We start from the raw sequence: 12,039 nt of genomic DNA, 5'->3' as shown, positions 1-12,039 counted from the left end.
CATATCTACATATAGTATAGTGTCATTTTTCTTATTTAACAAGGGTATGAATCAACTGAAGAAGCAAACCTGTGTTATGATCCAGAGCTTTTCCATCTGTTGTCTTTGAGCAGTTTTTAAAAAGGCATCATAAAAATAGAATAAAAAGACTAAAATGACTTTCTACAATGAATGGACGCGACATAATAAATATGTGCAAAACTGTACATTACCTATGCACCAATAAATAATGCCATAATAACACATGGTAGTTTGCAACAATAAATAATACATATCTTGAAGTTTTTAAACCTTGTCTGTGTCTCAGAGATTATCAGTGGATTATATGTATTTATTTTATTTTAGTATTGTTTATTTTAGCATTAGTGTGAAGCACCATCATCAATATCAGCCTCCTATATGAAGTATCTGACTCTGTGGACTATGGGTTAACAGGAGCTCACCATATTGAGACTCTGCAGCCATACCAGCAGCTCTCTGAAGCTGTACCTTAACACAGCGAAGCTTTAAGCTGAATGCTTTTGTCATTAGTTCAGCGTCTAAGCATGCTAACAGTGTTATATTGCTGGGGAAAGGAACACTATGAGCACTTCAGTCGAAAAAAATGAGTAAAGTGGGGAGCAGCAAAGATTAAGGTAAGGAAAGGCCGTCAGCGGCAGGTGAGTCTGATACCAGGAAGTAGCATCATGAAAAGGAGGGAATGAAAAGAAGGAAGTGCATTCCCTGTCCTATGTGAGTCACAGCCTAACACATACAAACACACACACACACACACAGGCATAAACACACACAGGACAGCAAAGGCAGCAGATGGCCAGGGGATTATTCCCCCTCTATATCCACCCCCTCCCTCCAGACGGTCCACTGAAGCTTTACTTGTTTCCCTGTCATTCCTGCACAGTATGTCGTGTGTTTGCTGACCCAGTCTGTCCTTACCTACACTTACCTATGGCACCTGGTGGCCTATAAAAATGCTCTCAGTTATTACCTTTATGGGTCCACACCAGGCCTTTATCTTGCATTACAAAATGAAAATCACACAAGCTCCAGTTTTTGTGCTGACCTGTACAGATGAGAGAAGACCCCGTTTTTGCTGTCTCAACATGACCAAGAGTCCACCTGCATGTATTTATCTCCCATTATAGCTGTATATCTTTTAATGCAATTTCATCACAGTAGCCTGACTCAACACACAAATCATATAGCTCTACTGTATGCATTTATTCCACTGCTAACTGCCATCTAGAAATAGCTGGTATTGACTGAGCTGTCAGAGAGAGTCCTCCCATCCTTGGTTTTTCATTCTGCAGCCATTCACTCTCTTCAGAGTACTGCCAGCTAACATGCAGGCTCCAAGGGCCCTCGACATAACAAGGAACAAGGAAGAAAGAAAATGGCCTATCACAGTTCTCTAAAAACAAATATGCCACTTTTCTGGTTTGTCTGCATTTCCTTCAAGGAGGTAGATGGATAGGGAGAGTATGTCTGCTCTGCCAGGTTTAAAAACCTGGGGTTAAACCGGTTTGTCATCGTTAAGGTGAATGAGTGGATGTAAAATCTCTCAAAACTGAACTGTCCAAGAACATTCTGTGAATTTGAAAATGTTTTAACATCTCCCATTAATGGACAAAGACTACTTACTAAAAAAACTGTTGCTACTGAGGAAGTTTATGGTTATGGTTGAAGTTAGAGAAAGACCATCTTCATGGTTAAAAGTAACCAGAAGATAGGGTGTGAGCAGTGTCAAAGTCAGATGCTTTGAACAGCCATCACGTGAGCCTTTAGCTGACCCAAAGTGGCCCGCATTTAAGACTGACAAAGAATCAGAGTTGTTACATGCACTTAAGTTGCCAGGTTACAGTAAGCTTTCCTTAGTGAGCTGAGTTCTTCACTGTCATGTAAATGAGAAACCTGATTTATGTAATCGGGGTAGCAAATTACCGAAACCTGATTTCCCATGGTAGATTTCTCTTGAGGAACCCAGATTTGTTGGCTATGAATACAGGTAAATGGGTTTCTAATTGGCCTTTTAAAATATTATGTGCACAAATAATGACTACAGACTGAAATTTTTGTCAGATTACATCCATAAACAAAACAAAACAAACACATAGTAGAGGTCAGAATAAGTTGGTTTTCACTGCTGAACTGTTTCTTAAATTAAACAAAGTGTGAGACATTTGGTGGCCTCAGGTAGAGCCACGTTTATGATTTTTAATCTGAAAACCCTGCTGATGTGGTATTTACACCTTTGCATGTAGACATTTTCCGATAGCTCTGATTTCAAGAGTTGTGAAATACACAGGTTCTACTTTTAAAAATGTTGAACCAGTGAAAAAGTCATTTTAATGACTAACACTTTTCTCCTTCACATACCTTCACATCAAGAGATATTTGGGGACAACATGTGGACAGAAAAAACTGGGAATCAAATCAACAAACCTACAATTACTGAGCAGCCCACTCTACCAACTAAGCTACAGTTGCCCAAGACTTTTCTTATTCTCTGTATATCAATAACAAGCAAACAACACAAAATATATGTACATGGGGTGGCACGGCCCTGTCTTCCTCACACAGTCCAACAGTTAACAGGTTAATTGGTGACTAAATTGGCTGTAGGTGTGAATGCAAGTGTGAATGGTCATTTGTCTTCATGTGCCGTGTGATGAACTGATGACCTGATGTCCAGGGTGTACCCCACCTTATCCTATCTATCCAATATCAGCTGGGATAGGCTACAGCAAATGGACAGATGGAATCTATAAATATATAAATATTATAAAATCACAGCTAATAAATAAAACATTATGTAGATTCTGTAATGAGAAAGAGGAAGACCCACTGCATTTGTTTTTCTATTGTCCACAGCTTGTAAGAACATAAAGTTAACATAAGTTTAATATCCAAAATTGAAATGGCTATGGTCACTCAAAATGTATTTCAAATTTACACCTATAAATATTATGTTGGGGTTATGTAGATAGATTCAGAAAATTCATACAATTATTCTGTTAGGTTAATATTTATATTTAAAGCTCAATCAAGAATCTTTTTGAAATTTTTTTTGCTAAAAATCATCATAAAGTAATACAACATAATATGTGTAACCCATAAAGTGTAGGACAATACAACGCTCTAAATATGGTCTACCTGTCATATATATATTTCCTAAATTAGTTTGTAAATGTATTCTGTATTATTTTATGTATTATCTGCCTGTATTCAATAAATACATTTTAAAGAAGACTTAAAACAGTTAAGTTACACACACTCCACATACTCAAGTGTGTGTACAAGAAGATTCAAGATTTTACTGATACAGCTGAACATGAGCCACACTCTCTATTAATCTCCGTGTAAGCCATGAAACAAAATGATGGTCTTTTTTAGGATTCCACTTGGCTGAGCCCACTGCAACCCAGCTGTGCATCACCCCCTCGGTCTCTCCATTTCTCCGTCCCTCCAATGCTCCGACCTCACCCCTATCTCATCATTCTGTAATGGACGAGTGATGGCAGCCCTCCAGCCTCAGGCAGCACTCACACCAAAGATGAGAAATGGTCAAAAGCGATCAGTGAGAAACAATACGCCAGAGGCTGAGAGTTAGAGATAGGGAGACAATAGTTTGATGGTGTAAAAATCAATCAGCATGTCTGTGAAAGAAGACCAATTTGTAATCTGGAAAGGAGCCAAAATGTTAACTAAACTGGTGGCAGCATGGGATGCATTTGTTTTTTGTTTAGTTGTTTCTTTACCTTTAATTAACTAAACTTTATCTGTCTGAATACACACTTGCCTGCAGCTTGTTTTTTATACCTGCCCAGTGCAACCACAATCCAGCCAACTTATCAGCTTCACTTGAAAAGATCAAGTGACTTGCTGTGAACATCCACTTACAATACAGTATCTCTCCTCTACAGTAAAATCAAATACACGGATTCCAATTATATGTATTTTTATAGATTCGTATATTTTAGGTATAAAAAAGCCAATATATAGAAGAATATTTAGCCACTAATAAAAATTAAAAAAACATTGTTTCACCCAGATCCTTACTGTTGTTAAAGGGAGGAAGAATCATGAGACACTAAAAGTTTCCACAAGGAACAAATAATATTCATGAAGGCTTAGCAGCTTCTTAAAGGCTAATTCAGGTCCTGACTTTGATAATCAAACTTTCATTAAAATGACTCAGTGGAGCTTTAGAGATTCCTGTGAGTCTCTAGTTCACAGCTGTCCACCACACATACAGGACACAATGCGCCAAATGTCAACTAGAAAAGTAAGTAAAATTCACCACTTCGTTCTTATATAACCACAATTTGTTGAATGTTTTGTTGGATGACTTACATTTAAACAATATTACTTTTTATTGCCTTAGACTGCGATATATACAGCAAATCATATATATTACTGGCATGCTTATTATTTGGTACAAGTCAGGCAACCACGCTGACAAATAAAGCAGCTGTGTATGTCCTCAGGGAGGAATCATATAATCAAATATCAACATACATAATAAATCTCTTTCTCAAAATCACAGCTCAGCTTTACCTCACATACATGTCCCTTTGACAACACAGTCTCTCAAGTTTACTTGTTTTGGTTGTACGTGATACTCTCTCATGGTTCAGGTATTGACTGATGCTGGACATGTCAGCTGATAATCATTTTGATATGCTAAATAAAATCTTAAATTAGGTTATTTATAAACTGCCACCATGATATGTAGTAAGTAAAGAGTTCTTTATTAGTTAACAACACTGTTTTCTCATTTACCTCAAAAGTATCTTATACACTTCCGTGCTGCAATTTCTTATTACTTATCAGCCAACATACATATCTGCTGATATATGAGCATGGCTGAATATCAGTCTGGCACTCCTAATAGGGTTGATTGATATAGTTGTCTAAACAGGTCCAAAAAGTGTTGCTGGTCTTCATATGAAAGAACACATGCAGTTTTATTTGTTTGTGTTCCTTCAATAAGGATTTTTATGTCTTTGGTATAACTGTGATCACCATCTCAACATTTGTCACTTATGACAGCTTGAAGAAGCCTTCAGACAAATGACCTAATGTCAAAACAGATTAGGTTTCAATCCATCCAGGTCACTAAATGTAATACATGTAGAGATAGACATGAGCCACATGGGGGGTTGAATTCACACATGTGGGAAAAACTGTTGAAAAGCTCTAAAGTTTGTTCACTTTATGCATGCATGTTAATTCATGGGATCTGTTCTCATTACATGTTAGTGGTGGAATTAAGCAGATAGGACTGAACATACAGTAATATTATCCTACATAATATTTAGATTTTTCTGTCTAGCCCGGCTTAAGCTGTGTCCTTCTATTCTGTATACCTGTCATGATATGTTCATTTATTAAGTCGCGGTTTTGTGTAAAAATCTTAATCTTGCAGAATATTAACTTCAGCTTTTCCATTAAATGTCAGCAAAAAACCTGAATCTTTGTTACTATTCTAGTTTTTTTTTTTTTTTTTTTTTTTTAAATATAGGACAACCTGCGGCTATGAAGTGAGATCTTACCTCTGACACACAGCAGGGACATCGCAGCGGGATTTTGTGCAACAGTTCCTCCAAAGCCGATGAGCCTTCACTGAGTTTGCAGCCACTTGCCTGTTGCACAGCAGTCATTCAGACTGCTCTTAAATGTCGTCTGTTTTCCGCTTCATCACACCGTGTCATGAAATAAATGTACAGATGTGAGCTAGGTGGACAATCCAGGGGGTCCTGAGGGTTTAAGGGATGACTGTCACCGACAAACTACGAGCTGAAATCCGGTAGAGCTGGGCGGCTCTTGTGGTGCATTCAATAACTCCAGTGAAGGTGGGAATTTGGAAAACACACAGACGCCCATGGTGTGGCATGGTATAGCCACTCGTGTATGACTGGTGATGAGCTTTGTCGTGAATCTGGTGTAGTCTGAAGTTATGTCAAACAGCAACATTAGGCCATATTTGCTCAGTGTGATCTGTGGGATCAAATTATGATCCATAGGCATCCAGGAATTACGTGAAACCAAGCAAGCATTGTCTGAGTGGAAGCTCAGTTTCAGACTTTAAAACCTGAATATGAAATAGGGTAAACACAGGCGTTATCAATGATAACAATTAAGGCTGTTCCATTGAGGTCAAACAGTCGGGGTGCTGCATGTTGGTTCACTAGGAAGACTGTTGCAGTCGATCAAAGGGAATCTCAGTATTAGAAACACCTGCACTCCTATTTCAAGTCAAAATGTCTGTGGGAAAAGTTCTAAAGTGGTCGACAATGGACAAGTTAAGAGTTTTGGGGACTGGTCAAATTTTATCTCAAGTTATTTGTAATGAGGCTCATACATAGAAGTAGGACACCTTAGTGCCAGACATTGTCTTGTTAGTGCCACAGTCTGATGAAATCAACCATGCACCTGCTTAGAACCAGATTTGCATGTGAGAGCCACATATGGTAAAGAGAGTTGTAGTAGCTATCAAAAAGCTGGTGTGGCTTATTACAAATGGAAAACTAAGTTCCCAAGGGTTTGTTTATCCAAAACTCTTGAGTACCTTGATGAGGCTGCCATGAGCCAAAGTTTACTGTGCACCAACAGTGTTCTAGCAAGTTGAAGGTACTGGCCCCTAGAACAGGTAAAGTGTTTTCTTGTAAATGTTAGCTGTTATCTAGGAGTCTCCAATGTTTAGTTTATTTGGGCAAGGACAGACTAAGTTAAACCCTGAATTTTCTCAGGTTTATTGGCCAATACTACAAAGGCCTATTTTGCTCACAGCTGTGAGCAGACAGTATAAAACCACTGGCTGAGCAACAAGTGCATACCCATTACTTGAGGGAGAAGAACAGTCACTTTTGATAAAGTTGATTTCCACACCAGTATAGTAGAAAATGCATTTTATTTCACATCATAGTACAAGATAAATCGAATGAGGCCCATCAGTTGAAACACCACTGGGATATTATCTGAAAAGACAGTCAGTATTCATTAATGGGTTTAACCTTAAGTGGCAGTAAGCAGAATGAAAAGATTGAACATCTAGGCAATCATCCCTGACAAATCAGGAATTGACCTTACACTTACCACTGGGGCTGAGGCTGGTAGCTGGGCACCTGGGGCCGTGGCTGGGGCTGCTGCTTGGGCTGGTAGCTGGGCACCTGGGGCCGTGGCTGGGGCTGCTGCTTGGGCTGGTAGCTGGGCACCTGGGGCCGTGGCTGGGGCTGCTGCTTGGGCTGGTAGCTGGGAACCTGGGGCCGTGGCTGGGGCTGCTGCTTGGGCTGGTAGCTGGGCACCTGGGGCCGTGGCTGGGGCTGCTGCTTGGGCTGGTAGCTGGGCACCTGGGGCCGTGGCTGGGGCTGCTGCTTGGGCTGGTAGCTGGGCACCTGGGGCCGTGGCTGGGGCTGCTGCTTGGGCTGGTAGCTGGGAACCTGGGGCCGTGGCTGGGGCTGCTGCTTGGGCTGGTAGCTGGGAACCTGGGGCCGTGGCTGGGGCTGCTGCTTGGGCTGGTAGCTGGGAACCTGAGGCCGTGGCTGGGGCTGCTGCTTGGGCTGGTAGCTGGGAACCTGGGGCCGTGGCTGGGGCTGCTGCTTGGGCTGGTAGCTGGGAACCTGAGGCCGTGGCTGGGGCTGCTGCTTGGGCTGGTAGCTGGGAACCTGAGGCCGTGGCTGGGGCTGCTGCTTGGGCTGGTAGCTGGGAACCTGAGGCCGTGGCTGGGGCTGCTGCTTGGGCTGGTAGCTGGGAACCTGGGGCCGTGGCTGGGGCTGCTGCTTGGGCTGGTAGCTGGGAACCTGGGGCCGTGGCTGGGGCTGCTGCTTGGGCTGGTAGCTGGGAACCTGAGGCCGTGGCTGGGGCTGCTGCTTGGGCTGGTAGCTGGGAACCTGGGGCCGTGGCTGGGGCTGCTGCTTGGGCTGGTAGCTGGGAACCTGAGGCCGTGGCTGGGGCTGCTGCTTGGGCTGGTAGCTGGGCACCTGGGGCCGTGGCTGGGGCTGCTGCTTGGGCTGGTAGCTGGGCACCTGGGGCCGTGGCTGGGGCTGCTGCTTGGGCTGGTAGCTGGGCACCTGGGGCCGTGGCTGGGGCTGCTGCTTGGGCTGGTAGCTGGGAACCTGAGGCCGTGGCTGGGGCTGCTGCTTGGGCTGGTAGCTGGGAACCTGGGGCCGTGGCTGGGGCTGCTGCTTGGGCTGGTAGCTGGGAACCTGAGGCCGTGGCTGGGGCTGCTGCTTGGGCTGGTAGCTGGGAACCTGAGGCCGTGGCTGGGGCTGCTGCTTGGGCTGGTAGCTGGGAACCTGGGGCCGTGGCTGGGGCTGCTGCTTGGGCTGGTAGCTGGGAACCTGGGGCCGTGGCTGGGGCTGCTGCTTGGGCTGGTAGCTGGGAACCTGGGGCCGTGGCTGGGGCTGCTGCTTGGGCTGGTAGCTGGGAACCTGAGGCCGTGGCTGGGGCTGCTGCTTGGGCTGGTAGCTGGGAACCTGGGGCCGTGGCTGGGGCTGCTGCTTGGGCTGGTAGCTGGGAACCTGAGGCCGTGGCTGGGGCTGCTGCTTGGGCTGGTAGCTGGGCACCTGGGGCCGTGGCTGGGGGCTGACGGGTTTAGCTGGGAAATTGGGGCTGCGGCTGGGGCTTGGACGGGTAGCTGGGAAACTGGGGCTGCGGCTGGGGCTTGGATGGGTAGCTGGGAAACTGGGGCTGCGGCTTGGATGGGTAGCTGGGAAACTGGGGCTGCGGCTGGGGCTTGGATGGGTAGCTGGGAAACTGGGGCTGCGGCTTGGATGGGTAGCTGGGAAACTGGGGCTGCGGCTGGGGCTTGGATGGGTAGCTGGGAAATTGGGGCTGCGGCTGGGGCTTGGATGGGTAGCTGGGAAACTGGGGTTGTGACTTAGATGGGTAGCCAATGCCAGACTTAAATTCCCAATAGGAGGCTGTTGATAAATTAAGATCTAGTATCAATTTAATCCACAACCACAAGATAAGTTACTAGTCACAAATTAGTTCCCAGGGATATACAGAACTTTAACACTCAATAGTAACTTGTAGTCTTACATTTACTGCTTGCCTGAAGCTTTCCAATAAGCAGCATCCATAGTAGCGTCGCACTATTTAGATAAGAGTTAAATTACACAATTTCACTCAAACATTTTAAACATGTAAGTGGGTCATGTATAAAAATATTGAGCAGAGGAAGAAGATTTAAAACTTACCATATGATCTTTCCCATGGCGGCAGAGATTAGGCCAAGTGCAAAGTGAAATGCTTCTATCTGACTTGCACTGACCCAACACAACCAAAAGTTTCTTTCACAGTGGTGCAGTGATCAGAAACCTGCAGTGCAATGATTTTAACTTGTAATGACAGCCAATCAGAACTCTGTCTTCCTTCAAACGGTTGATTGGAAACAGGTGGAAGTAATTGGACAGGGTTCATTTTGATACACAGGTGTTAAAATAATGTGTCATTTAAAATTCTGTCAGTTGCTCTTCATTCTGTAGACTCCACAAATGCATCATAAATCATTTGATACCATAAAAATAGTCCATGTTTTAAAAGAGAGAGACTCTGTTCATTGAAGTAAATAAAGTGGTACATTCTGGTCATTGTAATTAAAATCTAACTAAAAAACTATCCATTTATCTTGGTTGAATACTGAAGGAACACCAAGTGCATCATTCTGAAGGGCCCAAAATCAAATAGATTTTTGACAAAATTACAAATTGATGAAATAAGGAAAACTTAAAATCATTTTGCAGTACTGTGGATGAGGCTTGGTTCAACATAAAACAATATATATATATATATATATATATATCATTATATATGCATTAAATAAAAACTGTGTAGTGTAATTATTCATATTATTTTTATTATTTCTTTTTTAATATTATTTTATTCATGCCACAGTTGTTAACAGTGTTCACAATATTTAAAAAGAAATCTTCAGACTCATTTAAAGTAGTAGTCATTTTGATTATTATGAATATTTCTAAACATATCTATTTTTCAGTTTCATCAAATACAACCACAATTTCTTTGGCCAAATTATTTAGACAAATCCTGACCGAAATGTATATGTGTATCTTTGGGGACAGAAATCTAATCTAATCTCTACTAATATATGGCTTAATATTGCATATTAAAACACCTGACACTTTCAAAATTCTTATTTTGTACTGTTGATATCCTACATCTACAGATATTTGTATCTATTTATGGGATGGGGGTTATGCGTTTTGTGTTTCTTTTTTTTCTTTTTGATGGTGATCTAGATTGTTTTGTTTTTACATTCATCACTGTTAACTTTTGGCTGTCCTGTTTTTCATGGCAAGTAATACCACCTAGTGGCAGAAAAAATATTTCCTACCCTGAAGTACATGCATCAAATTCCTCTCCTCAAAATCTTTATGTCTACCCACAGGTGACAAATCAAAGGTACACCCTCAATAATGCAGTGCTTCTACATGGGCCATGAGAGGGTCACTGAATGTTCTGATGAACATGAAAATGATGTGAATCATATGGGGTAGATATGCAACTTGTAGAATCTTTGTCAGGGAGTACTGAAGCTTCTCGATCTTTCAAGATCGATCTTTCTGGAGGCCTGTGGTGAAATAACACCTTTTTTTTTCCTTTTGTCACTCATAGTGACAAAATGGTCCTTATTCAGTTTGACTGCTCTAATAGCATTGTTTTCAACTGTTCACTAAATTAGCAACTACGTTAGCTGGTGTACATATGGAGCATGTAGCAACTATAGAGCCATATACTTTTTTTGGAGTTAGTGCAGATCAAAAACAAAGGTAAAGTGAATATTGGAAATTCATCAGGTAGCTACTGTAGCTGTAATTGTTTAACTGATCTTACATCAAATCTAAGAGCATATGTTCTGTACCCCACTTTTTATTGACTTTATGCTATTATTCACCATTGTCTGCATCATTCTATGTGTTAAGATGAGTTTTGTACTCTAGGATTACAATTAGTGACCCGGTGACCTTTTACATTACCGTCTGATATATAGGTTATAGTCAGTAGAGGTTAAAATTCAGGTACTTGTTACACTAGCATTAATTTCTTGCATGGCCCAGAAGCATTAGTTAGGCCAGTAGCCAAACACAATTGCTTTGCCACCATAATCCAAACTGTTTCACTAATCAAGAAATCAAAGCTAATCAAAGCTCTTTGTTCTTAACTGATTGCACCACTATAGGGAGTCATCTGTGAACATAATATGTTCAAAATATGCTCCTTGATAAATGCAGTGACATCAGATAACCAGCAGATGGAGCTCAGCCTGCACAAATGACAAAGGAGACATTTACCGGTAAGTATCTGAATCATTTTCCTACATCCTACAATGGAAACCAGTTCAAAATAATTATGGTGATAATAATCTCTCTGGAGCAGAGATGCCTCACTTTTCCTAAAGAAACTAAAAGCTGCAAGAGCAGACTGTGTACTAATAAAGAGTAAATGTCCTGCACAAGGACACGTAAAATAGTTGCATCCTCCAATTGAAGCAATTCCTTTCTTGATTTGTTTATCCACATTATGCAGGAATATTAAATATTGTTGTGTGCAAACGCTATGAGATATCTGATGACAATAATAATACAGTAGTACTGATAAATGTGTATGTCTAACTTTTCATTTACTCTGATTTCAATTGACCAGTTTCAGTACAGAGGGAATTTTAATAGTAAAACAATTAAGTTAGTTTGGACTGATGATGATTAAAATAGCATGCACATTTGCAAATCCAGACTGATTTCTAACCGTCCAGTAAAAGCTTTTGTATATGTTGATCGGTTGAATGAAATGAATGAATGAAAGTTTGACTTGTGAATATATCAGGGGAAAAGTTTATTTGTTGGTTTTATGGTCTCCACAATTGTTGTAATGGCTGATGTTCAATCATCTGTTATACTGTGAATTCTATACCCTTCACTGCTGCACCAATGATACAGTTTTCCCACGGAGGACATAAAGGTTTCATAAAATGAGACACTGTGTTCTGTTAAACTGCTGACGTCCAGCAGGATT

At 41.8% G+C, this 12,039-nt stretch overlaps 3 protein-coding genes across 3 annotated transcripts in view; all 3 read right to left on the bottom strand.

Annotated features, from left to right (window-relative positions):
* LOC109139006 (protein unc-13 homolog B) overlaps nt 1-6,158 on the bottom strand; it is a 105,410-nt gene extending 99,252 nt beyond the window's left edge. Inside the window, exon 1 of the mRNA XM_027273847.1 lies at nt 5,556-6,158. Coding sequence (XP_027129648.1) covers nt 5,556-5,577 — 22 coding nt within the window. The 5' untranslated portion in view covers nt 5,578-6,158. The remainder of the gene's footprint in view (nt 1-5,555) is intronic.
* Nucleotides 6,159-6,896: 738 nt separating this feature from the next.
* Nucleotides 6,897-8,594, bottom strand: LOC113744406 (proline-rich extensin-like protein EPR1; the record flags this gene model as incomplete). The annotated part of the gene is made up of 2 exons (XM_027273840.1): nt 6,897-6,980; nt 7,099-8,594. Coding segments are annotated over 2 exons (1,497 nt in total), but the record flags the coding sequence as incomplete, so codon positions are not given.
* Nucleotides 8,584-9,329, bottom strand: LOC104928549 (DNA translocase FtsK). The gene is made up of 3 exons (XM_027274940.1): nt 9,204-9,329; nt 9,046-9,098; nt 8,584-8,924 (listed from the first exon to the last, which is right to left on the bottom strand). The coding sequence occupies exons 1-3, from the start codon at nt 9,218-9,220 to the stop codon at nt 8,596-8,598; spliced, it is 399 nt and encodes a 132-aa protein (XP_027130741.1). The 5' UTR covers nt 9,221-9,329; the 3' UTR covers nt 8,584-8,595.
* Between the last annotated feature and the right edge of the window lie 2,710 nt (nt 9,330-12,039).

This window comes from Larimichthys crocea, chromosome III, assembly GCF_000972845.2.
Source record: "Larimichthys crocea isolate SSNF chromosome III, L_crocea_2.0, whole genome shotgun sequence".
In the NCBI taxonomy this organism is placed as follows: domain Eukaryota; kingdom Metazoa; phylum Chordata; class Actinopteri; family Sciaenidae; genus Larimichthys; species Larimichthys crocea.
This window is presented reverse-complemented; position numbering and strand designations above follow the sequence as displayed.

Coding starts and splice junctions, on each gene's coding strand:
- LOC104928549 (XM_027274940.1), bottom strand. Junction 8,925..9,045: donor GCTTCAGGCAAGCAGTAAAT/GTAAGACTACAA, acceptor ATTTATCAACAG/CCTCCTATTGGGAATTTAAG.